The sequence below is a fragment of the Ranitomeya variabilis genome, chromosome 2 (genome assembly GCF_051348905.1).
Source record: "Ranitomeya variabilis isolate aRanVar5 chromosome 2, aRanVar5.hap1, whole genome shotgun sequence".
Taxonomy (NCBI): Eukaryota; Metazoa; Chordata; class Amphibia; order Anura; family Dendrobatidae; genus Ranitomeya; species Ranitomeya variabilis.
In genome coordinates this window covers 237053188-237081087 of record NC_135233.1, presented here as the reverse complement: position 1 = coordinate 237081087, position 27900 = coordinate 237053188, and the positions used below count along the sequence as shown (strand labels likewise).

General features: G+C 46.5%; 2 protein-coding genes across 3 annotated transcripts in view; one reads left to right on the top strand and one right to left on the bottom strand.

Annotated features, from left to right (window-relative positions):
- The first annotated feature begins 241 nt into the window (after nucleotides 1–241).
- On the top strand, nucleotides 242–18338 carry IMP4 (IMP U3 small nucleolar ribonucleoprotein 4). The gene is made up of 9 exons (XM_077284166.1): nucleotides 242–381; nucleotides 5092–5200; nucleotides 5288–5371; nucleotides 5775–5884; nucleotides 6144–6276; nucleotides 16715–16869; nucleotides 16950–17044; nucleotides 17126–17199; nucleotides 18177–18338. The coding sequence occupies exons 1-9, from the start codon at nucleotides 379–381 to the stop codon at nucleotides 18287–18289; spliced, it is 876 nt and encodes a 291-aa protein (XP_077140281.1). The 5' UTR covers nucleotides 242–378; the 3' UTR covers nucleotides 18290–18338.
- LOC143805190 (tubulin alpha chain, testis-specific) overlaps nucleotides 18032–27900 on the bottom strand; it is a 23309-nt gene continuing 13440 nt past the window's right edge. Inside the window, exons 1-6 of one of the 2 annotated variants that reach the window (XM_077284163.1) lie at nucleotides 23282–23455; nucleotides 21677–21899; nucleotides 20931–21079; nucleotides 19813–20493; nucleotides 18467–18764; nucleotides 18032–18312 (exon numbers count right to left, since the gene is read on the bottom strand). In XM_077284163.1, coding sequence (XP_077140278.1) covers nucleotides 18468–18764; nucleotides 19813–20493; nucleotides 20931–21079; nucleotides 21677–21899; nucleotides 23282–23284 — 1353 coding nt within the window. In that variant the 5' untranslated portion in view covers nucleotides 23285–23455 and the 3' untranslated portion in view covers nucleotides 18032–18312; nucleotide 18467. Of the gene's footprint in view, nucleotides 18765–19812; nucleotides 20494–20930; nucleotides 21080–21676; nucleotides 21900–23281; nucleotides 23470–27900 lie in introns of those variants that run through there. The other variant, XM_077284164.1, reaches the window with a different exon arrangement.

Here is a 27900-nt window from a genome sequence, read left to right as displayed (position 1 = left end):
AAAGGACCTGGTCCCTCTGCCGACTGGGAAATAGCCGACTCTGTGTGAGAAAGCTAAATCCCAGTGCACAGAAGGACCTGGGCCTTTAGCCGACTGGGATTTAGCTTTCTCACAGAGAGTGGGCTATTTCCCAGTCGGCAGAGGGACCAGGTCCTTTAGCCGACTTGGATTTAGCCACAACCCCATCCCCAGCTCCTGTCCTCACCTTCTGACACGATCTTCTCACATGACCTTCCCAGCCCCGGAAGTAGTCTTATGAGTCACTTCCGGATATGATGCGGCGCCATGTTTACTGAGGGCATCTGATCTCTGGCTGGGGATTGGCGGCAGACCGGGAAGTTGTAGTGATTGTTCCCACGTGTGAGACCGGCCGCGACCATGGTGAGTAGATCTGCAGTGGGATAATGGGCCGTGTATAGAGGGCAGCGGGATAACGGGCCGTGTACAGAGGGCAGTGGGATAACGGGCAGTGTATAGAGGGCAGGGGGATAACGGGCCGTATATAGAGGGCAGCGGGATAACGGGCAGTGTATAGAGGGCAGCGGGATAATGGGCCGTGTATAGAGGGCAGCGGGATAACGGGCCGTGTATAGAGGGCAGCGGGATAACGGGCCGTGTATAGAGGGCAGCGGGATAACGGGCCGTGTATAGAGGGCAGCGGGATAACGGGCCGTGTATAGAGGGCAGCGGGATAACGGGCCGTGTATAGAGGGCAGGGGGATAACGGGCCGTATATAGAGGGCAGCGGGATAACGGGCAGTGTATAGAGGGCAGCGGGATAACGGGCCGTGTACAGAGGGCAGTGGGATAACGGGCAGTGTATAGAGGGCAGGGGGATAACGGGCCGTATATAGAGGGCAGCGGGATAACGGGCAGTGTATAGAGGGCAGCGGGATAATGGGCCGTGTATAGAGGGCAGCGGGATAACGGGCCGTGTATAGAGGGCAGCGGGATAACGGGCCGTGTATAGAGGGCAGCGGGATAACGGGCCGTGTATAGAGGGCAGCGGGATAACGGGCCGTGTATAGAGGGCAGTGGGATAACGGGCCGTGTATAGAGGGCAGTGGGATAATGGGCCGTGTATAGAGGGCAGCGGGATAATGGGCCGTGTATAGAGGGCAGCGGGATAATGGGCCGTGTATAGAGGGCACAGGGATAATGGGCCGTGTATAGAGGGCAGTGGGATAACGGGCCGTGTATAGAGGGCAGTGGGATAACGGGCCGTGTATAGAGGGCAGTGGGATAATGGGCCGTGTATAGAGGGCAGTGGGATAATGGGCCGTGTATAGAGGGCAGTGGGATAATGGGCCGTGTATAGAGGGCAGTGGGATAATGGGCCGTGTATAGAGGGCAGTGGGATAATGGGCCGTGTATAGAGGGCAGTGGGATAATGGGCCGTGTATAGAGGGCAGTGGGATAATGGGCCGTGTATAGAGGGCAGCGGGATAATGGGCCGTGTATAGAGGGCAGTGGGATAATGGGCCGTGTATAGAGGGCAGTGGGATAATGGGCCGTGTATAGAGGGCAGTGGGATAATGGGCAGTGGGATAACGGGCCGTGTATAGAGGGCAGCGGGATAACGGGCCGTGTACAGAGGGCAGTGGGATAACGGGCAGTGTATAGAGGGCAGGGGGATAACGGGCCGTATATAGAGGGCAGCGGGATAACGGGCAGTGTATAGAGGGCAGCGGGATAATGGGCCGTGTATAGAGGGCAGCGGGATAACGGGCCGTGTATAGAGGGCAGCGGGATAACGGGCCGTGTATAGAGGGCAGCGGGATAACGGGCCGTGTATAGAGGGCAGTGGGATAACGGGCCGTGTATAGAGGGCAGTGGGATGATGGGCCGTGTATAGAGGGCAGCGGGATAATGGGCCGTGTATAGAGGGCAGCGGGATAATGGGCCGTGTATAGAGGGCACAGGGATAATGGGCCGTGTATAGAGGGCAGTGGGATAACGGGCCGTGTATAGAGGGCAGTGGGATAACGGGCCGTGTATAGAGGGCAGTGGGATAACGGGCCGTGTATAGAGGGCAGTGGGATAATGGGCCGTGTATAGAGGGCAGTGGGATAATGGGCCGTGTATAGAGGGCAGTGGGATAATGGGCCGTGTATAGAGGGCAGTGGGATAATGGGCCGTGTATAGAGGGCAGTGGGATAATGGGCCGTGTATAGAGGGCAGTGGGATAATGGGCCGTGTATAGAGGGCAGTGGGATAATGGGCCGTGTATAGAGGGCAGCGGGATAACGGGCCGTGTATAGAGGGCAGTGGGATAATGGGCCGTGTATAGAGGGCAGTGGGATAATGGGCCGTGTATAGAGGGCAGTGGGATAATGGGCAGTGGGATAACGGGCCGTGTATAGAGGGCAGCGGGATAACGGGCCGTGTATAGAGGGCAGTGGGATAACGGGCCGTGTACAGAGGGCAGCGGGATAACGGGCCGTGTACAGAGGGCAGTGGGATAACGGGCCGTGTATAGAGGGCAGTGGGATAACGGGCCGTGTATAGAGGGCAGCGGGATAATGGGCCGTGTATAGAGGGCAGCGGGATAACGGGCCGTGTATAGAGGGCAGCGGGATAACGGGCCGTGTATAGAGGGCAGTGGGATAACGGGCCGTGTATAGAGGGCAGTGGGATAACGGGCCGTGTATAGAGGGCAGTGGGATAATGGGCCGTGTATAGAGGGCAGTGGGATAATGGGCCGTGTATAGAGGGCAGTGGGATAATGGGCAGTGGGATAACGGGCCGTGTATAGAGGGCAGCGGGATAACGGGCCGTGTATAGAGGGCAGTGGGATAACGGGCCGTGTATAGAGGGCAGTGGGATAATGGGCCGTGTATAGAGGGCAGTGGGATAATGGGCAGTGGGATAACGGGCCGTGTATAGAGGGCAGCGGGATAACGGGCCGTGTATAGAGGGCAGTGGGATAATGGGCCGTGTATAGAGGGCAGTGGGATAATGGGCCGTGTATAGAGGGCAGTGGGATAATGGGCAGTGGGATAACGGGCCGTGTATAGAGGGCAGCGGGATAACGGGCCGTGTATAGAGGGCAGTGGGATAACGGGCCGTGTATAGAGGGCAGTGGGATAACGGGCCGTGTATAGAGGGCAGCGGGATAACGGGCCGTGTACAGAGGGCAGTGGGATAACGGGCCGTGTATAGAGGGCAGTGGGATAACGGGCCGTGTATAGAGGGCAGCGGGATAATGGGCCGTGTATAGAGGGCAGCGGGATAACGGGCCGTGTATAGAGGGCAGCGGGATAACGGGCCGTGTATAGAGGGCAGCGGGATAACGGGCCGTGTATAGAGGGCAGCGGGATAACGGGCCGTGTATAGAGGGCAGCGGGATAACGGGCCGTGTATAGAGGGCAGCGGGATAACGGGCCGTGTATAGAGGGCAGCGGGATAACGGGCCGTGTATAGAGGGCAGCGGGATAACGGGCCGTGTATAGAGGGCAGCGGGATAACGGGCCGTGTATAGAGGGCAGCGGGATAACGGGCCGTGTATAGAGGGCAGCGGGATAACGGGCCGTGTATAGAGGGCAGCGGGATAACGGGCCGTGTATAGAGGGCAGCGGGATAACGGGCCGTGTATAGAGGGCAGCGGGATAACGGGCCGTGTATAGAGGGCAGCGGGATAACGGGCCGTGTATAGAGGGCAGCGGGATAACGGGCCGTGTATAGAGGGCAGCGGGATAACGGGCCGTGTATAGAGGGCAGCGGGATAACGGGCCGTGTATAGAGGGCAGCGGGATAACGGGCCGTGTATAGAGGGCAGCGGGATAACGGGCCGTGTATAGAGGGCAGCGGGATAACGGGCCGTGTATAGAGGGCAGCGGGATAACGGGCCGTGTATAGAGGGCAGCGGGATAACGGGCCGTGTATAGAGGGCAGCGGGATAATGGGCCGTGTATAGAGGGCAGTGGGATAATGGGCCGTGTATAGAGGGCAGTGGGATAATGGGCCGTGTATAGAGGGCAGTGGGATGATGGGCCGTGTATAGAGGGCAGTGGGATGATGGGCCGTGTATAGAGGGCAGTGGGCTAATGGGCCGTGCATAGAGGGCAGTGGGATAACGGGCCGTGTATAGAGGGCAGTGGGCTAATGGGCCGTGTATAGAGGGCAGTGGGATAATGGGCCGTGTATAGAGGGCAGTGGGATAATGGGCCGTGTATAGAGGGCAGTGGGATAACGGGCCGTATATAGAGGGCAGTGGGATAATGGGCCGTGTATAGAGGGCAGTGGGTGCGCGGCCTCTGGGTGTTTCTCCCCTGTACCTCGTGTTATAGAGAGGTAGCAGAGCTGACCACAGCCCGACCAGCTCCCTTTACCTTTCTGTCCCTTCTCTGATGAGAGCATTGCACTAAACAGATGACCTCCATAGTCACACTCCTAGTATTTGGGGCCCTATTGTGAAATTCTGGATTGGAGCGAGCCCCCCTGGCTACCATTAACCCATCAGGAGCCCAGTGTGGAGTGACAATGCGCCACCCCTCGTGTAACCAGATGTGGGGTCACTGGTCACCTCGGCATCTACGTAAACTGTGTTTGCTCCAGTCTCCGCGGTTAGGGAGGTGTGTGCGGTGTAAACGTCACCTGCAGAGGATGGATCGGGGTCCGTGCCTGTGTCATACAGATGCCCCCACGGCTGCTGTACATGTATGACGCGTGTCGGGGGAGGTTGGGCTGTAGCAGATGTCCTACTGCCATTGGTGGTACTCCATTGCCCGGGAACTCCATAGTTGCTTCTCACACTGGCTGACAGCAGGCACGGACCCAGTAAGATCTCCAGATGCTTTATTAAAGGGGTCTTAGAAGGAATATGGATGGAGTGGTGGTCGAGCATGGTCCTCTCTGGCCGATGCAAAGTTGATAGGCCTGCGGAGACCAGCCAAGCGCTGTGCTGCATTCACAGTGCTCCGTATATTACCCCTGTGTCAGGCAGGGCTTCCACTTTGTAGCGTTGTGTAATCGCCCCCACATGGCGCAGTACAGAGACCCCTCTGTGCACAGGGATTGAGCTATATATGTCCATGGCCTCTACACATCAGGGATCGGGGCTCCCAGTGACTAATCCTCTATTGTCTGTAGCTGCGCAGGGAGGCTCGTCTACGCAGGGAATACCTCTACAGGAAAGCCCAGGAGGCCAAACAGCACAGCATAGAAGACAAGAAGCAGCGGTTAAAGCGAGCGCTCGAAGGTCAGTGCCATGACAGTAGATATCAGATGACCCCTAAACATGCCGGATACAGACACTGATCCCCCATCTCTTTCTCTATATCCACAGAAAACAGGCTTATCCCCACAGAGATCCGCAGAGAAGCCCTCACTCTTCAGAAGCAACTCGAATTTGATGATGAAGGTGGTGAAGGTAAAAATGGGGGACTACAAGACCCAGCATGATGTGGAATGTACACATCTGTGTCATGCCGGGTCGTTGCACTATAAGTGTCAGTGGTGCCTGATGGAAACCAGGGTTTTTATTTGAAAAGAAAATGAAGTTCTTGCTATGGGTAATGCAAAGTAAATCAAAACGGTCTCACTGGCTTGGTTTCACAGGCACTTCAGTCTGTAGCATAGACTGTCCACCATGAACTGTCTTTCTCCAGCTCCAACACACTCTGCTGAGCCAACCCAACTACCTGTTAAACCCGGACTTGAGTATGGGAGCCACCTTTCCCACCCAGGCTCTTCTGGTCGCTCCTAAATCCAGACTATATATTATACCGGAAATTGGGTATCATTTCAGTTTACTGTTTTGTTGCCCCTCACAGGAGTGTCCTCGCACGTGGATGATGAGTATAAGTGGGCCGGTGTGGAAGATCCGAAGGTCATGATCACAACATCAAGGGACCCAAGTTCACGACTGAAAATGTTTGCCAAGGTATTAGTGGCACAGGGCAGGTTTCCCCAACTTGTGGTAACAGGGTACAACTCACAAACTAAAAATGAGTACTGTAACCCAATCAGGACGGCATCTGTGGGTCATATGTGTCCAAACTATAAGGACATAACATAGCGAGACGTGACCCCAATAACTAATAGAATCCAATAAGGTGTACACAAAAGACTACAACTCCCAGTATGTTGTTAGTGAGAGGATGAGGCTGTAGCTTGTGATGTGATCTCATACTCTTGTTTAGGAGTTGAAGTTGGTGTTCCCCAATGCTCAGCGTATGAACAGAGGAAAGCACGAGATGGGAGCGCTGGTCCGGGCCTGCAAAGCCAATGATGTCACTGACCTTGTCATCGTCCACGAGCACAGAGGCATGCCGGGTAAGTGAAAAGATACCTGTTGTGCTTCATAAGACCCCTATATCCCGAGCTTATAAAGTATCATTGTGGATATCGGTCACACATAGATGTATTGGTTTCAGCTGGTTCTCAGCACTGGGAGGGATGATGAGGGTCATTATTAGTGATGAGCGAGTATACTCGTTGCTCGGGTTTTCCTGAGCACGCTCGGGTGATCTCAGAGTATTTGTGACTGCTCGGATATTTAGTTTTTGTCAACGCAGCTGCATGATTTACGGCTGCTAGACAGCTTGAATACATGTGAGGATTCCCTAGCAACCAGGCAACCCCCACATATACTCAGGCTGGCTAGCAGCCGTAAATCATGCAGCTGCATCAACAAAAACTAAATCTCCGAGCAGTCACAAATACTCGGAGACCACCCAAGCATGCTCGGGAAAACCCAAGCAACAAGTATACTCGCTCATGACTAGTCATTATGTCTGCCTGAAATGTGAATAGTTCAGGAGTTGGGATAATCTGCCTCTAATGAACTGCTCCTTACCCTCATCCCACAGAGGAGAGAAGGGATCACAGACACACGTGGTCAAAATTCTTGGTACCTTTCGTTTAATGACAGAAAAACACAAAGGTCACAGAAATAACTTGAATCTGACAAATGTAATAAATCAAAGATCTATGAAAATGAACAAATGTACGTCAGACATTGCTTTTCAGCCATGCTTCCACAGAACTAAAAAGAAAAAAAAACCAACTCATGAAATAGGCCTGGACAGAAATGATGGTACCCCTGAAAATAATGTGACAAAAGGGACATGTTAAGTGGCAGTGTGTCCACTATCATCACAGGTGTCTATAATCTTGGAATCAGTGAGTGGCCTGTATATAGGGCTACAGATACTCACTGTGCTGTTTGGTGACATGGTGGGTATCACACTCAACATGGACCAGAGGAAGCGAAGGATAGAGTTGTCTCAGGAGATGAGAAAGAAAATTATAGACAAACATGTTAAAGGTGACTGTAGCCAACCTCCCTGGACGTGGCCGCAGGAGGAAAATTGATGACAAATCAAAGAGACGGAAAATACGAATGGTAACAAAAGAGCCCAGAAAAACTGCTAAACAGATTAAAGGTCAACTTCAAGCTCAAGGAACATCAGTGTCAGATCGAAACCATCTGTCGCTGTATGAGCCAAAGTGGACTTCATGGGAGATGACCAAGGCGGACACCATTGTTTAAAAAAATCATAAGAAATCCAGAATGGAATTTGCCAAACTAAATGTTGACAAGCCACAAATCTTCTGGGAGAATGTCCTATAGACAGATGAAACAAAAATGGAACTTTTTTGACAAGGCACATCAGCTCTATGTTCACAGACGGAAAAATGAAGCAAATCAAGAATAGAACACTGTCCCTACTGTGAAACATGGAGGAGGCTCTGTTATGTTCTGGGGCTGCTTTGCTGCATCTGGCACAGGGTGTCTAGAATCTGTGCAGGGTACAATGAAATCTCAAGACTATCAAGGGATTCTAGAGAGAAATGTGCTGCCCAGTGTCAGAAAGCTTGGTCTCAGTCACAGGTCATGGGTCTTGAAACAGGATAATGACCCAAAACACACAGCTAAAAACACCCAAGAATGGCTAAGAGGAAAGCATTGGACTATTCTGAAGTGGCCTTCTATGAGCCCTGACCTAAATCCTATTGAGCATCTTTGGAAAGAGCTCAAACAGTCTGGAAAAGGCAACCTTCACACACGAGACAACTGGGGGACTTTGCTCTTGAGGAGTCGGCCAAAATACCTGTAGAGAGGTGCAGAAGTCTCATTGACAGTTACAGAAATCGTTTGATTGCAGTGATTGCCTCAAAAGGTTGTGCAACAAAATATTTAGTTAAGGGTACCATCATTTCTGTCCAGGCCTATTTCATGAGTTTTATTTTTTTTTAATTCTGTGGAAGCATGGCTGAAAAGCAATGTCTGACTTTCATTTGTTCATTTACATATATATTTTATTTATTATTACTTTTGTCTGTTTCAAGTTATTTCTGTGACCATTGTGGGTTTTTCTGTCATTTAGTCCATGAGCCGGGCCAGATATCGGTACCACCCGGAGTGACTAATTTTCTTTGGTATTTTTAGGTAGATGCATGTCTGTAGTTTATTTTTTGATATGATAGCCCTTACATATACGTAGCTTATTAACCCCTTCAGCCCTAGGCCTATTTGTACCCAAGTGCCTAAGCCAATCTGACCTGTGCCACTTCATGGGCTAATAACTTTGGAACGCTTTCACCTATCCAAGCCATTCTGAGATTGTTTTCTCGTGACATATTGTACTTCACGTCAGTGCTAAATGGGAGTCAATATATTTTACCTTTCTATATAAAAAAATGCTAAATATTCGGAAATTTTGGAAAAATCGGCAATTTTTTAACTTTGAAATTCTCTGCTTTTTACAAAAATACTGATACCCCCCATAATAGTTATTAATTTACACTCCCCACATGTTTACTTCATATTGGCATCATTTTGAAAATGAAACCTTATTGTTTTACGACGTAATAGGGCTTATAGTTTTATGCGCAATTTTTCACATTTACAGCAAAACCCACTTTTCAAAGGACCAAGTCACTTCTGAAGTCACTTTAAGGGGCTTACATAACAGAAACCACCCATAAATTACCCCATTTTGCAAACTACACCCCTCAAGCTGTTCAAAACTCATTTTTAAAAACTGTTAACCCTTTAGGTGTTCCACAGGAATTTTAGCAGAATGAAGGCGAAATTTCAAAATTTCATTTTTTTTCCAGATATTACATTGTAATCCAATTTTACCTGCAACCTAGCAAGGGTTAACGGCAAACCCAAACTTGGTTACCCTAATTCTGCAGTTTATAGAAACACCCCACATGTACTCGTAAACTAAAGTATGGGCACACAGCACAGCTCAACACGGAAGGAGCGCTATGTGGTTTTTGGGTGGCGGATTCACTGGAAGAAATCTAGGGGGCCATGTCACATTTGAAGGCTGCCTGAGGTACCCCCACAGTGGAAACCCCAAAAAGTGACCCTATTTTGGAAACTACACCCCCAAGGAATCTTTTAGGGGGTATAGTGACCACTTTGACCCAACCAGTGTTTCACAGTAGTTGGAAACACTTGGTTGAGAAAATGGAAAAAGTGCATTTTTTACATGAAGGTGTCATTTTAGGCTCATTTTTTTATTTTTAAGAGGTGTACCAGCAAAAAATGCACCCCACTATTTGTTCACCAATCTCTCCCGAACACAACAACACCCGATATGTTGTCGTACACTGCAGTATTGGGGAACGGCAGGCCTCGGAAGGGAAGGAGCGCCAAATGACTTTTGGAGTGCAAATTTTACTGGAAGAAATCTAGGGGGCTATGTCACATTTGAAGACACCCTGAGGTGCCCCAACACACGCACACACACTGACACATACACGTTCTGTGCTGAACAGGACTCTCCGGTCTTCTCTGCAGAGCTCCTATCTCCCTCTGTAGAGGCTGACACCTCCCAGGCAGAGCAGTGAGACTACACAAGCTGGTCTATGAAGCACTTATGAGGCTTGCTTGGAAAAACTTCCTTCCATGGCTAGAAGAAAACCATGCAAGGGACCTTCACCATCTGGATGAAACACTGAAGAACATCACAAACTTTCGCATCAGTGTGTCGCAGGGATCCTTCGAAAAGCTCTTGGATAATGAATCTTGCACACTTACCCTGAAGCTCTTTCAAGTTTATCTTGAGACCCTCAGAAATGAACAACTCTCAGCATTCTGGATGTCATACTTGGACATGGTCGAGACCATGCTGGCCCTGGTTCGAGCTTCAAGAGAAGGCAACTGGATGCTTCACCTAGGAGCAATCCGACAGATGATACCATGGTGTTTTGCCTATGACAAGGTCAACTATGCCCGATACCTAACCTATTACTATGCCACAATGTCTCGGCTGCCCATAGAACACCCAGAGGTCCATGAATACTTCATGCAAGGTGGCTTTTCGGTCCAGATCGGTAGCAAGAATCCTTTTGGACGAATTCCTGTGGACCAGACCATTGAAGAGACAATCAACAAAGACACCCAGACACCAGGGGGCACAAAAGGCTTCAGCCTCAAAGTTGGAGCTGTTTCCAGGTTCTACCTGACATCAGAGTACCGCAGTATGTACTTGAGGCAGCTGAGGGCCCTGGTAGGCCAACAATATACTGACTTCAGCCATTCAGACCTACAGGTGTCTAGGATTAGAAGAGATGAAGCCGATGTCCAATCTTTCGTTCAACTGCTGGAGACAGGTTGGGTGAACCCCTTCAACAAAGAGCATAATGGTGAACTTATCAGTTTGTCAACAGCGACTGTAGCACCACCAGATGTAGCCAAAGACCTTCAAGGGGCATACAGTATAGGAGAGGATGCATATCAAACATTCAAGGATGAGCGTTTGGGTACCGATAAGCCAACTACATTGTTTCATGACAAGATGACGAAGAACAAACTTAAAACGTTCTCTAACATCCAAATGAAGACACGCAGACAAGGTCTTGGCAAGGAGGTAATTTTGAAGGCTGACAGAAACCTATTTGGCCAGATGATACTTGTAGCTGAGAACAGAAAGCTACAAATGAGTGATGTCTTGACTCATCCCCTGGGTCCATTGCCATGGGCACTTGCCAATGGTGATGGGTCTATCCGCAAGACCAACAAGGCTGCCCTCGCAAGGGAGTTGGAGAGGAATGCTCGTCCTGCAGAAGTGATCCCCGAGCCCTCTGCAACCATCATTGATGGGATGAGCCTGGTTCAGAAACTGAAGGGAAACAATGCAACATTTGGCCAGCTAGCAGGCACAGCAATGAGTCGCGCTATCCATGAGGGTGCTAAGAGCAAGCGCATTGATATTGTCTTTGACGTCTACAAGGAGACATCCATCAAAGATACAGAAAGAGTCAACAGATATGAAGGCACAGGGATCCATTTCAAGAACATTCAACATGGGCACAACATCCAGCAGTGGAAAAAGCTTCTAAGTAGTTCCTCCAACAAGGCAAGTCTCATAAAGTTTCTGGTAGAAGAATGGAAGGCGAAACACCACAGGGAGAAGCTTGAGGAGAAGGAGCTGTATGTCACATGTGAGCAGCTCTGCTTTAAGATCACCAAAGAACAGTGGGAAGAGGCTGCTGACCTTAAGTCAAATCAAGAAGAAGCAGACAAACGCCTCCTTCTCCATGCTCTTCATGCAGCAGAATCTGGTTACAAGTCGGTCATCATCACTTCGGAGGATACTGATGTCATGGTCCTGTGTCTGGGCATGTGCCACAAAATCCCATCCCACCTGTTCCAGAAATGCGGTACACAGAACCGGACAAGATTCCTGGATATCACCACTCTGAGCCGAACATTGGGAGGCAGCGTATGTGATTCATTGATTGGTATGCATGCATTTACAGGCTGTGACACCGTCAGTGCATTCGCTGGCCGTGGGAAGATGACGACACTCAAGCAGTTGAAGATGAACAAGACATACCAGGATGCCTTTCAGGAAGTTGGTCGTTCATGGGAAGTGTCTACCGAACTTTTTGAGAAGTTACAGGAAATCACCTGCCACATGTACCTGCCAACTACCCAAACAACTGAGGTAAACAGGCTCCGTTATCAGCTGTTCTGTGCCAGACGTGGAGTGGTAGAGTCAAGTCAACTCCCTCCTTGCCAGGACTGCCTTTTCATGCATGCACTGCGTGCAAACTACCAGGCTGCGATCTGGAGGAGAAGTCTGCAGAGCCAGCCATGGGTTGCAAACCCAACAGACTGCGGTTGGATGATAGATAACGACGGAAAGCTTGTTGTCAAGTGGATGCAAGGGGCACCAGCACCAGAAGCTATTATACAGCTACTGTCCTGCAAGTGTGTGCGGTCATGTGAACTTCCTCAGTGTACTTGCCTCAGCAATGGCCTGAAGTGCACAGACATGTGCAGATTACAGACATGCCAGAACAAGGGTACTGAAGACGAGCCAGTAGAACAACAGTCAGATTCAGAGTCCGATGTTGAAGATATTATGGAGTAACATATATATATATATATATATATATATATATATATATATATATATATATATATATATATATATATATATATATATATATATATATATATATATATATATATATATGCACATGACATGTTCAGTGTGTATTTACATAACTTGGATTAAATTTTGTTACAAATACTACATCTAGTCACTCCGGGTGGTACCGATATCGTCATATTTGGTTCTTGGCTCATGCTAAAATTCCTGTGGAACACCTAAAGGGTTAACAGTTTTTAAAAATGAGTTTTGAACAGCTTGAGGGGTGTAGTTTGCAAAATGGGGTAATTTATGGGTGGTTTCTGTTATGTAAGCCCCTTAAAGTGACTTCAGAAGTGACTTGGTCCTTTGAAAAGTGGGTTTTGCTGTAAATGTGAAAAATTGCGCATAAAACTATAAGCCCTATTACGTCGTAAAACAATAAGGTTTCATTTTCAAAATGATGCCAATATGAAGTAAACATGTGGGGAGTGTAAATTAATAACTATTATGGGGGGTATCAGTATTTTTGTAAAAAGCAGAGAATTTCAAAGTTAAAAAATTGCCGATTTTTCCAAAATTTCCGAATATTTAGCATTTTTTTATATAGAAAGGTAAAATATATTGACTCCCATTTAGCACTGACGTGAAGTACAATATGTCACGAGAAAACAATCTCAGAATGGCTTGGATAGGTGAAAGCGTTCCAAAGTTATTAGCCCATGAAGTGGCACAGGTCAGATTGGCTTAGGCACTTGGGTACAAATAGGCCTAGGGCTGAAGGGGTTAATAAGCTACGTATATGTAAGGGCTATCATATCAAAAAATAAACTACAGACATGCATCTACCTAAAAATACCAAAGAGAATTAGTCACTCCGCTTGGTACCGATATCGTCAAATTTGGTTCTTGGCTCATGGACTAATTAAACGAGGGGTACCAACAATTTTGACCACGTGTGTGTGTATTGTATCAAGGGCCATACACGATGCAGGGTTTTAACAGTCTGATGTCTCAATCATTCCAGTATCTCCTGTGCTTCATCGTGTATGGTCCCTTATACAATTATTGTTTCTTTTTTCTTTTCTTCCTTCCCTTTTATTTTCTCTCTCTTTTTTCTTTGTCATCACTTATATTATTCATGATTTTTGTACACAATTATGTATTATTGGCCTGTGTGGTAGTCCTTGATTATGTCACTGTCACTTTAACATACGTTAGGGTATTCACCATTTTATGCTACTCTTGGATGCGGAGAGTTTAGTGACGGTATTATGACAAGGTTCAGTTCCCATTATGGGTGACACAATATTTTTTTTTCCATCTAGTCTCCTCTCCTGCATTATAGGCAATAACACACTGCTTAATACTTGCCCTGGTTTGTGCCCACACTTAATATAGTGTTTGTAGCATTGGACATGAAGTGATCTGTGCGCATGTTTACCATCTCTCACATACTGGATCATCGCCGGCGGCACCCTAGGATGACACGTGCGGGTCATCGAGGAGTTCCCCGTGAGCCACGCTGTCATGGGCGGTCGGATGTGATATAATTTCCGGCGTGATTGATGGGACACGTACCATTATACCTAGATCACCTGCGCGCACATCCACGCTAGGGTAGATCTAAGACACACTTCTAAGTATAGCCCACTGAAGAAACCAATGCGAAATGCGTGTTGGGGCTATCCACGTGGTGTCTTTCCTGGGCAACTATGGGTAAGAGCAAGTCATGATCATGTGTATGAATGTAGGATGATTTATGGTTCAGGACTGTACACGGTATTATACAGGCCCCTATATTTGGGCAGATACGTGGCTATCACTTCCTCTGCATCCCTGCACATATAGTGGCACTAGCACTTTATAACCAATTACAATATGCTTCTTGTGATTGCTCCTCCCGCCCCTTTACTACTCCTTGGTAGAGAGACCCATGTTATTCTACCCATCTCTCACTATATTTACGACTTTGTTTTGCTACGTTTTTATCTTTCATGTGCCTTTGTGTTTAATAAGGCCATGTACACACTTTGCGGGTTTTACCGCGGATCCGCAGCGTTTCTGCAGCTGCGGGTCCGCAGCAGTTTCCATTGCGTTTACATTTACATGTAAACCCTATGGAAACCGCAATCCGCTGTGCACATGCTGCGGGAAAAACCGCGCAGAAACGCAGCGGTTTACAACCCGCAGCATGTCACTTCTTTGTGCAGAATCGCTGCGATTCTGCACACATAGGAATGCATTGATCCGCTAACTTCCCGCATGGGGCTATGCCCACGATGCGGGAAGTAAGCGGATAATGTGCGGATGGTACCCGGGGTGGAGGAGAGGAGACTCTCCTCCAGGTCCTGGGAACCATATTTGTATTAAAAAAAAAAGAAAGAAATAAAATAAAAAAATGATATACTCCCCTCTCAGCGCTGCACGCGGCCGTCCGGTTGCAGGGTTGCTGTGCGAGCAGGGCCTGAGATGACGTCGCGGTCACGAAGGTCCTTCTCGCACAGCATCTTTGGAGCCGGACTGCCGCGTGCAGCGCCGAGGAGATCGGGACGTCAGAGGGTGAGTATAAACCATTTTTTAAATTATTTTTAACATTACTATTGATGCTGCATATGCAGCATCAATAGTATAGGAGTAAACCCGCAGAGGAAACTGCAAAACAAACCGCGATAAATCTGCAGGGATAACCGCAGCGGTTTTGCCCTGCAGATTTATCAAATCCGCTGCAGGAGAACCCGCAGAGGACCCGACCTACGTGTGCACATAGCCTAAATGTTTGCATCTGATTTTGGATTCCTACCCCATGTTCGCTGTATCTAATCCAGTAGAGGAGTGTCCTTCTGAGCCTGTCCTAGGTCCAAAGTAATATAGACATATGACCTTATTTGACATGTTGCTTATGTCATAATGTATTCTATTTTGAGGATATTGTGTCATTCTCCAGACCAGAGCAGCTATTTAGAGCATAATGTGTTGTGGAGGACCTGTCACACTTCTACATTATGCAGGTAGCTTATTATTTTTACATAAAACCAGTGTAATACTTAGGGTTTCCTCTAGGTGCTGCTGCTGGGCTCTCCTGCAGATTTTAGGTGACTGATCACTTAACTAAGGGTGCTTTCACACTAGCGTCGTATGACGCACGTCGCAATGCGTCGTTTTGGAGAAAAAAACGCATCCTGCAAAGTTGCCTGCAGGATGCGTTTTTTCTCCATATGCTTGCATTAGCGACGCATTGCCACACGTCGCATCCGTCGTGTTTTGGCAGACCGTCGGCCAAAAAAATTGTTACATGTAACTTTTTTTGTGCATCGTGTCCGCCATTTCCGACCGCGCAAGCGCGGCCGGAACTCCGCCCCCTCCTCCCCAGACATCACAATGGGGCAGTGGATGCATTGAAAAACTGCATCCGCTGCCCCGTTGTGCTTTTTTTCACAGTATGCGTCGGTACATCAGCACGACGCATTGCGTCGTACGACGCTAGTGTGAAAGTAGCCTAAGTGCTACAGAATATGTTGGCACTCTATAATTATTAGCAGAGTTTATCATAATATCCCTTTTTTGTGGTTTTCAGAAACATAAGTGGTGTTATAAACTCATCCAGAATTAAAGGGAACCTGTCATCTGATTTATGCTGCTCAAATCACCAGCAACATGAATCAGTCTGGTTGCATCACTGCAGCTGTATGTGTTACAGCGAAAACATTATGAAAAGCAGGTCAGGGACCATGCATCTCTGGGGACTAATCTGACAAAAGTCCCTTCTCCCTGCCCCTGATCCTCATGGCTGAAAGATCTCTACCATTCTGTGGGGGCAGGGAGAATCCGCCAGTCTAGTCAGTCTGTGGTCATCTTTTTAGGCTAAGTTCACACTGGGCATTTTTGCAGCGTTTTTTTTTTTCTGCAGCAAAACCTGAGTGCTTGGCAGGAAAGAAGCTGCGGCAAAAATCCAGATTTTGCAGTTTTTTTTTTTTTTTCATGCTTTTTTTTTTTTTCAATTCATAGAAGTGACATGCGTCATGTCCAAGAAAACAAGCAAAGCACTAAATACCAATGACAAAAAATACCAAGCTATGTGCATGAGATTTCTGCAATCTCATAGACATAGCTGGTACTGTACAATGCAGCTGAAAATTAGCATTAAAAACCTAGCATAATCGCCCAGTGTGAACTTAGCCTTAAAGTGTTTTCTCTGAAACTCTGCAGCTTTTCAGACAAGTCATACGATGCTGCAGTAATGCCGCCACTGATTCCCGATGCGCATGAATCAGATGAGAGGTTGCCTTTCAATAACTAGAGCTCTGCTGTATGTGGAGGTATTGGGCTCAGTAAATCACATGTAATTAGTGCTTGCTCATTTCTTTCTTTAGATGGGCTGATCGTGTGCCATCTTCCGTTTGGGCCGACTGCATATTTCACCCTCTGTAATGTAGTAATGAGGCACGATATTCCAGACCTGGGCACGATGTCGGAGGCTTACCCACACCTTGTCTTCCACAACTTCACCTCCAGGCTTGGACAGCGGGTAAGATGGGCTTCCTAGACCACCACATGCATCAGTCATTTGCCTTTTCTAAACCTTTCTTTTCCTGCACCCCCCCCCAGGTGTCCAATATCATGAAGTATTTATTCCCTGTGCCCAAGGATGAGAGCAGACGAGTGATAACTTTTGCAAATCAAGAGGACTACATTTCATTTAGGTATGTTATGTGGGACAGACCTGGTCGGTCAGTACCCTCTGTGCCAGGGTTCACCTAAATAACAGCCGTTTCTTACTGCAGGCACCACGTCTACAAGAAGACAGATCATCGCAATATTGAGTTGTCTGAAGTTGGGCCGCGGTTTGAGATGAAATGTGAGTAATAATGAAAGATTTAGGTTTAATCATATATTCTCTACTCTTGAATGAGGAGGTATTCATAGTGTACATTTATCAACAGCAGTAATATACACCAGGGAGTATGTGGTTTTCCAGCTGTGAACTTGCCAATGGTGAAGGCATGCTGGAAGTTGTAGTTGTAGTTTTACAACACCCACATTATAGACCAGCAACATGCCTGCACCCTATAAAGTGTGATAATTGTCAGTAATAAGGTAATGGTCCGTGATCAGGGTTCCACATCTTCAGGTTCCAATAAGTGCAGATTCCATAATCCCACTAATTTTAATGGTGGTGACATCAATATAGCTCTGAAATCTGAACACTTGGAAGGTGATCAGTTGCTTTTTTTTTATCTCATAGATGCCCCTCGATCATCCGATTTCTGGCCCACAACAGCATTCTCAGTTGCACATACAGGACACAATTCACCAATTGCAGGGGGGGGGGGGGGGGTTAAGCTCCTTTCTTTTTTTTTTTCATTAGTGGAATCTGCTAAAATTGTTTGATCCAAATTCATCAAAATAGCGGACATGATTCATGAATTTTGCACCAAACTGAAAACATTATTTTTATTTTTTTGGTCTATAATTGGTTTTGCAACTACCAGGTGGGAAAAGTTGCATCGTGTGCAAAATTGTTGCAAAAATAATGTGCCAAAATATCTGGTGTAGATAGAATCACTCCAGGGGAATTGCAGTTGCAACAAATTTTGCAACCTTTTAGAAGTTGCATTTAATGAATTTGTCTAAAGTATCAGGGAAAAGCCACATTGATGTAAGAATAAGAAAACTAAACGACAACTTGATGAAAGAACAAATAATTTGATTTTAATTTGTTGCAAATCAAAGTCATTAAAGGTATGCATGCCCAAAAAAAACTGTCAGAAATGCAATGATGAATCGGCCCAGTGTCAGTGATCCTTACTTATACCTGGCCGTTACTTTTTTCAGTGTATATGATAAAGCTGGGCACCCTGGAGAATGAGGGCACGGCAGAGGTGGAGTGGCGCTGGCATCCATATACCAATACGGCCAAGAAAAGGAAGTATCTCAGCAATGAATAGTATCTGTGCGTTTTGTATGTTGCCTGTAAATAAACATTTCTTTATAGAACGAGGGGAATCCTCAATTCAGTCAACAGAACTTTTATTGCAATAATTGTAAACTGAAACCTACAGAGAACAAGTAACTAAATAACACTTCTACCAGTTCTATCACATATGACTGGTTCCTTCTATCACCTCAGTATTCCTCTCCCTCCTCAGCCTCCCCGTCAACCGAATCAATTCCCACTTCTTCATAATCCTTTTCCAGCGCTGCCAGATCTTCTCGGGCCTCTGAAAACTCTCCTTCCTCCATTCCTTCTCCCACATACCAGTGCACGAAGGCACGTTTTGCATACATGAGATCAAATTTGTGGTCCAGCCGGGCCCAGGCCTCTGCAATGGCTGTAGTATTGCTCAGCATGCACACAGCACGCTGCACTTTGGCCAGGTCTCCTCCGGGCACTACTGTGGGGGGCTGGTAGTTGATTCCGACCTGTGGAGACAGAAAGCAATGGTTCTGTAAGCTAGACTGACAGGATTCTGTACAGTGAGGAGACGCAGTTTGGCCTATTCTTCATTCATTTTTACACTTTCTAGTTTTTAAAAAGATTTGAGATTTTAATATGCAAGAGGGCCAGACTAATACCTGAGCGATGTCTCTAAGGCTATGTGCACACGTTGCGGATTTGCCTCTGGAATTTTTTGTGTGGATTCTGCATCTCTTGGCAGAAAAGAAGGTGCGGAATTTGATGCTTTTTTTATGCGCATTTTGTGTGGATTTCATGCATTTTTACCCCTGCGGATTTCTATTATGGAATGGGTACAAAAACGCTGCAGATACGCACAAAAGTGACATGCTCCTTCTTTTAAATCTGTAGCTTTTCCACGTGGAATTTTCCGCTCCATTAGCACAGCAATTTTTTTTTCCCATTGATTTACATTGTACTGTAAATCACTTGCGGATCTGCAGCGTTTCTGCACAGAAAAAAATGCTGCGGATCCGCAGTAAATCCGCAACGTGTGCACATAGCCTAATAGCTGCTGCTTTGCACTTTTTTTTTCACATGCTATAAGGCAGTGACTAATTTCCCTCTCAGTTACAGCGGTTTTCAGGCTTACTATATTGATGATCTTTACCTAGCTAGAATATGCCATCACTTTTTGATCAGTGGGGTTCAACTTTCTAAGACCCACAACGATCTGGAGACTGAAGAGGCATTAGAGCAGCAATTGGCTGAAATGTCACTGTGTAGGAATAATAGTGTGGATCACCTTCACTCTCAGGATCGCTGGAGGTCCCAGAAATTGGACTCCCACTAATAATAATGGCGGCACGTCTTCACCTAAAATAGTTGGCAAAAACTCATTTAATAAGTTCTGTGCAGGATATCATCTTTCATGATCAACCTTTACATGCAGTCCTGTCTGGTGGAGCAGATGACTGAAGAGCAAAGACTACATAGCTTCCTGTGGATATTAATAGTGTGAAAAATGTCACATGTGTCTTATTTATTGCAGTAACATGGGCATTTAATACTAACCTTAAATCCTGTTGGGCACCAGTCTACAAACTGAATAGTGCGTTTTGTCTTGATGGTCGCAATGGCAGCATTGACATCCTTGGGTACTACATCACCCCTGTATAACATGCAGCATGCCATGTATTTGCCATGGCGAGGGTCACACTTTACCATCTGATTTGCTGGCTCAAAGCAGGCATTGGTTATTTCAGCCACGGACAGCTGCTCATGGTAGGCCTTCTCTGCAGAGATTACAGGAGCATACGTGACCAGTGGGAAATGGATACGTGGATATGGAACAAGGTTGGTCTGAAATTCTGTGAGATCAACATTTAAAGCCCCATCAAACCTTAGAGAGGCAGTGATGGAGGACACGATTTGCCCAATGAGACGGTTTAAATTTGTGTATGTTGGACGCTCAATGTCCAAGTTTCGGCGACAAATATCATAAATGGCCTCATTGTCCACCATAAAAGCACAATCTGAATGCTCCAGCGTTGTGTGCGTGGTTAGTATGGAGTTATATGGCTCCACCACAGCTGTTGACACTTGTGGTGCTGGATAGATGGCAAACTCAAGCTTGGACTTCTTGCCAAAATCTACAGATAGTCTCTCCATCAGAAGAGATGCAAATCCTGAACCTGTACCACCTCCAAAACTGTGGAAAATGAGGAAACCTTGTAAGCCGGTGCACTGATCAGCCTGCAAGAAAGAAGGTAATTATTGTTCTGGCAAGGCTGACCTATTACACACAATTGTCATTAGTAAATCTCTTCAATATGTATAAATCAGTCCATGGCCATAGAGGCTGCTGTCACTTTTTATAGCTATTATGATGCCGTTGAGTTCAGCCTGGAGAGTGTGACAGTTGTCTAAACAATGACTAGACCCTTCTAATACTGTCAGCATAAGGTGTAATAAGAGAGGATGTCACTAACTAATGCAAGGATCTGCAGTCTCTGCTAGTGGCTGTCGCTTACATCCATCAGCTGCCAGAGCTGGTCTGATATTGATGACCTATCCTAGGGATTTTCACGTCAGCGCAGCCCAAAATCATAAATTGACTTTTCCTTTAATTACTAAAGCAAATAATACCACATAAGTATTCAGCAGCACATTCACTTGCTATTGGCACTCACCAACTTGCGTATACGATCCAGCACTAAATCAACTATCTCTTTCCCAATGGTGTAATGTCCCCGAGCGTAATTGTTGGCAGCATCTTCCTTTCCGGTGATGAGCTGTTCAGGGTGGAATAGCTGGCGGTATGTGCCAGTGCGCACCTCATCTACACAGGAACACATCAGTGATAAGTAACAACCCCTAAAAGCACTAATTCCAGATGATACATGACATGATCTGAAGGTAGTGAGCCGCTCCTAGCTAATCGGTAACCCAACATAACGTCTGCTTTACTTATAGAAACGACTCTAGCTGACAATCGGGCAAGAAATATTTCTGCTGTTATTACAGTCTAACATAGAAACTGTTAGAGCGAGTCCATGTACATAAGGCTTTGCCCAAAGTAAGGGGTGAAATCGGCAGCAAAAATCTACAGTAGAAATTCAGGTGCTGAGTGTGAATGAGATGTGTCCTTGTCTAGTAATTTCATGTGGAAATCCTCCATTAGGGCTCATTCCCACTTGCTATGAAATCAGATGAATGCAGTCCGATTAAAAAATTGGAATTAATTCGGACCGATGTTGTTCTACAATTGTGTGTTTGTTCATCTGTGGTTTTTTTCTAGCTCTGATCGGATCACGATCGGACCAGAAAAAAGACGCAGCATTCTGCGATTTTAATCGGAAATCGCTCGCGTGACTGCAGCCTAACTATGTGATTATGAAGTCAGATCTTGGTGTTGCATAGAACAAGAACTACTTACCAACCACCGTGGGCTCCAGATCCACGAAGACCGCCCTGGGCACATGTTTGCCGGCTCCTGTCTCACTGAAGAATGTGTTGAATGAGTCATCTCCTCCACCAATGGTTTTATCGCTGGGCATTTGTCCATCAGGCTGAATGCCATGTTCCAGGCAGTATAACTCCCAGCATGCATTGCCAATCTGAACTCCGGCCTGGCCGACGTGGACTGAAATGCACTCGCGCTACAAGAATAACGAGAGAATGTAGTGAAGGGTGAGTTTCTGTGGAATTTATATCTTTATGTGCAATCTAGAAAATTATGTGACCCTTATGGAGAGGGAGCGGAGACAGCCCCTGCGTCTAACAGCTGAGGCTAATTCTGATCAATGCAGTTTAACCTCTTATATTTCGCTGTCAATCATGACAGTGGCATTTGAAAATGACGCCCATCCTACAATTTTATTGGTGGTGTTTTCAGGGCAGCTGGGGTGTCTACTTAAGTCCCTGTGTCTGCCATGTTTCTACACCTATGGAGTCCAGTATGCTGCTAGGCTTCAAAGAAAATAGGTCATTTTACAATACCCTAAAATAATACAGTATTTTCATGTGTTGTAAACACATTCAAGTGGTCAGAGGTCCGATAAAAAAAAAAAATTATTTTAAAAACAAAATCTAAAAATATTTTTATATCATATTTGGTAGGTTTGTCCGAACTACTAAAATAAAATATCAGTATATTTATCCGTAATTGAATGCCAAAATGAAAAAAAATAAATAGATATATATGCTCTCTTTAGTGACTTCCAACTCCTGAAAGTTAATGATAAAATCTTCAGCTCACATCACAAAAAAAAGAGTCTTGATACAAGTCTATCAATCAAAAAAATAAAAAAGTTATGGCTCGAAGATGTGGAAAAAATCCCACAGAAAAGCAGAGAAGTTCCAAAATGGGACCAGTAACACAAGTGTCTGCAGAAAGTAGAAATCGGCTGTAGGGGCTCATGTTAATATCTATGACCTTGCCCTTGGTTTGTCAGGCTGAAGGTGGCTGGGCAGGGGCTGGTATTACAGCCTGGTATTATACTGGGGCCGGGTATTGCAGGGGGGCCTGATATTACTGGGGGGCTGGTATTACTGGGGGGGGCCTGGTATTACAGCCTGGTATATACTGGGGCCGGGTATTACAGGGGGGCCTGGTATATACTGGGGCCGGGTATTACAGGGGGGCCTGGTATTACAGCCTGGTATATACTGGGGCCGGGTATTACAGGGGGGCCTGGTATTACAGCCTGGTATATACTGGGGCCGGGTATTACAGGGGGGCCCTGTCCATAGACCTTCCTTATGAGCGACATCCCTTACATTACACAGCCCTGCTCTTCATCTCCCTCCAGCCTATCAGGACTGATTATAGGGCCAGCCAATCACACACCGGCAGCATGAGAGGTTGACTTTCCCCTCAGCGGTCACTAATGTAGCCACGCCTCCACCACTGATAGTGCGTCACCGTCATCCACTGCTGGCTTCAGGCCTGCACTCAGCTAGGCTATGGCTGCTGCGCTACCCTCCTCTAAGCTGAGCCCGGGCTCCGCACATTGGAGAGCGGCTGGAAGCTTTCTCTTACCATAGTTATTTCCGCAGAGGGACGTACTGTCTACTGCAGGATTCTTGTTCCGCGCTGGGTGATCGGTATCGCCGCTTCACTTCAGAGCTCTTCCAGTCAGCACGTCGCTCCTCGCCAACTGCCAGGTCTCCCGCTCACGGTCGCAGCTTATAAGACACTTGAGGTGCGCTCGAGCATGTCTGCCACTGCTGATTGGATGAAATTGCAGAGCGCGAAGGAAAAGACATCCAGTCAATCTTTAGCAATCGCTACAGATAGCGCGTGCGTTCTTTGATTGGTTGCTAGGCTGCTTGGGACAGCCATGATTGGTTGGTTGGTCATGGCCCCCACTGCGCGGGAAGTTGGCGTTAACGGTCGTTTGAAGTAACAGCTCAGTGCCTCAGTGATGTGGGAAAGGAATGGAGACAGGAGGACAGTAGTCAGCACCAGTGTTACCTCATGCGTCACCAGAGACGCTGTACAGCTTGTGTCTTCACATGTAATAAAATGGTATCTAGAATCCCCACATGGATTATCACATTCCCAAACAAATGAGGTATATATCTAATATATAAAGCTGAATGTGTGTGTGTGTGTATGTATGTATGTATGTATGTATGTATGTCCGGGATTGGCATCTGAACCGTAGCAGCTACAGCCACAAAATTTTGCACAGTCACACGTCTGGACCCCGAGAGCGTCATAGGCTATGTTGTGAGGTGAAATTTTAACCCCGCGCTTTCCAATTCACCAAACAATTTTGCCCCTATCTACATAATGGGGAAAAAGTGAAAGGAAAAGTGTTGGAGGCGTCGCAGCTACAGGCACAAAATTTTGCACAGTCACACGTCTGGACCCTGAGAGCGTCAAAGCTATATTGTGAGGTGAAATTTTAACCCCGCGCTTTCCAAGTCACCAAACAATTTTGCCCCTATCTACATAATGGGGAAAAAATGAAAGGAAAAGTGTTGGAGGCAAATTAACAGCTGCCAGATGTGAACAAGGGGGACTTAAAGAATGACAGCGATGGCACCAAAGAGTATATACTGTACAGTTGCTAAGGTGGGGCCCCAACATGGGATAATCACACCACCACGGGGATATGAACACACACACAAAATGCGCCACACACTACCACGTGCTCGAACACATATACCACCCTCAGTGCACATTTCACCACACATACACCAACCTCGCCACATAAAAGTAGAAACACAAAAGTCGCCGCTCAAAACTCGCCACGCGCAAAACTCTCCACATGCAAAACTCGCCACACGTGCAAAACTCGCCACACGCAAAACTTGCACACGCAGAAAAATTGCCACACGCAGAAAAATTGCCACATGCACAAAAGTTGCAACACATGCAAAAGTTGCCTCACACAAAACTTGCACATACTCAAAAGGCACCACACATAAAACTCGCCACGCGCAAAACTCGCCATGCGCAAAACTTGCTGCACACAACTTGCTACACTAACCTGTCACATGCAACTCGACACACAAAAAGTTGCTACACGCATGTCGCCACACAAAACTCATCTCACAAAAGTCCCTACATGCATGTCGCCACACGCAACTCAACACACACAACTTGACACACGAAACTCGCCCTAAAACACACACAAGTCTGGTATCCTTCAAAAATAAAAATCTGATTAATAAGCAGACAAACTACAAGAGCAACAAATGTACCATATAGGAATCCGGCAGCTGTCAGTCACATGACCAGTCTATTATGTGTATGTGTGAGCTAATATATACTGCCAGGGGGTGGGCTTACTGTTGGCTGGGGATTTATCAGGCTGCCATTTTAGCTTACAAATACTGAGGTAAAAATACTGACCAAATAACGTGTGAACGAGGGCTAATACAGGAGGAGATGGCATACAGCTATATACTATATACAGGAGATGACACACAGGTATATACTATTTACAGGGGAGATGACACACAGGTATATACTATATACAGGAGGAGATGACACACAGATATATACTATATACAGGAGAGATGACACACAGGTATATACTATATAGAGGAGGAGATGACATACAGGTACATACTACATACAGGAGGAGATGACATACAGGTATATACTATATACAGGAGGAGATGACACACAGGTATATACTATATACAGGAGCAGATTACCTACAGGTATATCTAATATATAAAGCTGAATGTGTGTGTGTGTGTATGTATGTATGTATGTATGTATGTCCGGGATTGGCATCTGAACCGTAGCAGCTACAGCCACAAAATTTTGCACAGTCACACGTCTGGACCCCGAGAGCGTCATAGGCTATGTTGTGAGGTGAAATTTTAACCCCGCGCTTTCCAATTCACCAAACAATTTTGCCCCTATCTACATAATGGGGAAAAAGTGAAAGGAAAAGTGTTGGAGGCGTCGCAGCTACAGGCACAAAATTTTGCACAGTCACACGTCTGGACCCTGAGAGCGTCAAAGCTATATTGTGAGGTGAAATTTTAACCCCGCGCTTTCCAAGTCACCAAACAATTTTGCCCCTATCTACATAATGGGGAAAAAATGAAAGGAAAAGTGTTGGAGGCAAATTAACAGCTGCCAGATGTGAACAAGGGGGACTTAAAGAATGACAGCGATGGCACCAAAGAGTATATACTGTACAGTTGCTAAGGTGGGGCCCCAACATGGGATAATCACACCACCACGGGGATATGAACACACACACAAAATGCGCCACACACTACCACGTGCTCGAACACATATACCACCCTCAGTGCACATTTCACCACACATACACCAACCTCGCCACATAAAAGTAGAAACACAAAAGTCGCCGCTCAAAACTCGCCACGCGCAAAACTCTCCACATGCAAAACTCGCCACACGTGCAAAACTCGCCACACGCAAAACTTGCACACGCAGAAAAATTGCCACACGCAGAAAAATTGCCACATGCACAAAAGTTGCAACACATGCAAAAGTTGCCTCACACAAAACTTGCACATACTCAAAAGGCACCACACATAAAACTCGCCACGCGCAAAACTCGCCATGCGCAAAACTTGCTGCACACAACTTGCTACACTAACCTGTCACATGCAACTCGACACACAAAAAGTTGCTACACGCATGTCGCCACACAAAACTCATCTCACAAAAGTCCCTACATGCATGTCGCCACACGCAACTCAACACACACAACTTGACACACGAAACTCGCCCTAAAACACACACAAGTCTGGTATCCTTCAAAAATAAAAATCTGATTAATAAGCAGACAAACTACAAGAGCAACAAATGTACCATATAGGAATCCGGCAGCTGTCAGTCACATGACCAGTCTATTATGTGTATGTGTGAGCTAATATATACTGCCAGGGGGTGGGCTTACTGTTGGCTGGGGATTTATCAGGCTGCCATTTTAGCTTACAAATACTGAGGTAAAAATACTGACCAAATAACGTGTGAACGAGGGCTAATACAGGAGGAGATGGCATACAGCTATATACTATATACAGGAGATGACACACAGGTATATACTATTTACAGGGGAGATGACACACAGGTATATACTATATACAGGAGGAGATGACACACAGATATATACTATATACAGGAGAGATGACACACAGGTATATACTATATAGAGGAGGAGATGACATACAGGTACATACTACATACAGGAGGAGATGACATACAGGTATATACTATATACAGGAGGAGATGACACACAGGTATATACTATATACAGGAGCAGATTACCTACAGGTATATCTAATATATAAAGCTGAATGTGTGTGTGTGTGTATGTATGTATGTATGTATGTATGTCCGGGATTGGCATCTGAACCGTAGCAGCTACAGCCACAAAATTTTGCACAGTCACACGTCTGGACCCCGAGAGCGTCATAGGCTATGTTGTGAGGTGAAATTTTAACCCCGCGCTTTCCAATTCACCAAACAATTTTGCCCCTATCTACATAATGGGGAAAAAGTGAAAGGAAAAGTGTTGGAGGCGTCGCAGCTACAGGCACAAAATTTTGCACAGTCACACGTCTGGACCCTGAGAGCGTCAAAGCTATATTGTGAGGTGAAATTTTAACCCCGCGCTTTCCAAGTCACCAAACAATTTTGCCCCTATCTACATAATGGGGAAAAAATGAAAGGAAAAGTGTTGGAGGCAAATTAACAGCTGCCAGATGTGAACAAGGGGGACTTAAAGAATGACAGCGATGGCACCAAAGAGTATATACTGTACAGTTGCTAAGGTGGGGCCCCAACATGGGATAATCACACCACCACGGGGATATGAACACACACACAAAATGCGCCACACACTACCACGTGCTCGAACACATATACCACCCTCAGTGCACATTTCACCACACATACACCAACCTCGCCACATAAAAGTAGAAACACAAAAGTCGCCGCTCAAAACTCGCCACGCGCAAAACTCTCCACATGCAAAACTCGCCACACGTGCAAAACTCGCCACACGCAAAACTTGCACACGCAGAAAAATTGCCACACGCAGAAAAATTGCCACATGCACAAAAGTTGCAACACATGCAAAAGTTGCCTCACACAAAACTTGCACATACTCAAAAGGCACCACACATAAAACTCGCCACGCGCAAAACTCGCCATGC